This window comes from Corapipo altera, unplaced genomic scaffold, assembly GCF_003945725.1.
Source record: "Corapipo altera isolate COAL_440 unplaced genomic scaffold, ASM394572v1 55635, whole genome shotgun sequence".
Classification (NCBI taxonomy): domain Eukaryota; kingdom Metazoa; phylum Chordata; class Aves; order Passeriformes; family Pipridae; genus Corapipo; species Corapipo altera.
This window is the reverse complement of record NW_020889639.1, coordinates 946-2,025: the sequence shown is the minus strand read 5'-3', so window position 1 is coordinate 2,025 and position 1,080 is coordinate 946. Positions and strand designations below refer to the sequence as shown.

Sequence of the window (1,080 nt, the reverse complement as noted above, 5' to 3'; positions counted from 1 at the left end):
AGTGACACCTTCATGGCCATGGTGGCACTATGAGGGCCATGGTGGCACCCCCAAGACCATGGGTTTATCACCATGACCACGGTGGCATCACAAGGCTTCTGGTGTCCCCTCCAACCCCTCAGTGTCCCCTCCACCTTTGGTGCCCCCTCCAACCCCTCAGTGTCCCCTCCAACCCCTCGGTGGCCCCTCCAACCTTTGGTGTCCCCTCCAACCCTTGGTGGCCCCTCCAACCCCCCATTGCCACGTCTATGACCAAGTTGCCCCCTCCAACCCTTGGTGTCCCCCCCCACCCCCGTGTCCCCCCGTCCCCCCCGTGTCCGTACCGGTGTCCAGGGGGGTCCCTCGGGTGCAGGCCACCAGGGCTCCCATGCTGGGCTGGGAGGTCATGCCGGACATGGCGTCCACGGCCACGTCCACCGCGTCGGCGCCGGCCTGGGCGGCCGCCAGCATGGAGGCGACGCCGGCGCCCGCCGTGTCGTGGGTGTGCACGTGCAGGGGCACCTCGGGGTGCTGCTCCCGCAGGGCCCCCACCAGCAGCCGCGCGGCCTCGGGGGTCAGCAGCCCCGCCATGTCCTGGGGGGGACACATGGGGGGTCACGGGGGGGTCACAGGGGTCATGGGGGTCAGAGGGGTCACAGAGACCCTCAGTGTCACACCCCACCTCAGTTCATCCCGCCCCCTCCCGGGGTCAGTAGCCCCGCTGTGTCCTGGGGGGGGACACACGGGGGGTCACGGGGGGGTCACAGGGGTGACAGGGGAGCCAGAGAGGTCACAGGAGTCACAGGGACCCTCAGTGTCACACCCTCAGCCCCACCAGTGACCATGGGGTCAGCAGCCCGGCCATGTCCTGGGGGGGGACACATGGGGGGCGGGGGGGGGTCACAGTGGGGTCAGAGGGGTCACAGGGGGATCCCCGTGGTCATGAGGACCCAGACCCTGACACAGAGCATGAGTGACCCCACAGCCACGAGCTCCCGGGCCAGCCCCACAAATCCCCCTTCCAACGGCTCCAACGCCCCCAAATCCCCCTTCCAATGGCTCCAACCCCCCAAATCCCCCTTCCAATGGCTCCAACCCCCC

General features: G+C 68.9%; 1 protein-coding gene across 1 annotated transcript in view; it reads right to left on the bottom strand.

Moving 5' to 3' along the window:
• Positions 1–45: 45 nt before the first annotated feature.
• The window catches only part of LOC113942262 (pyruvate carboxylase, mitochondrial-like), a 1,482-nt gene continuing 447 nt past the window's right edge, over positions 46–1,080 (bottom strand). The window contains exon 2 of the mRNA XM_027633392.1: positions 46–573. Within this exon, the coding sequence (XP_027489193.1) occupies positions 247–573 (327 nt within the window). The 3' untranslated portion in view covers positions 46–246. The remainder of the gene's footprint in view (positions 574–1,080) is intronic.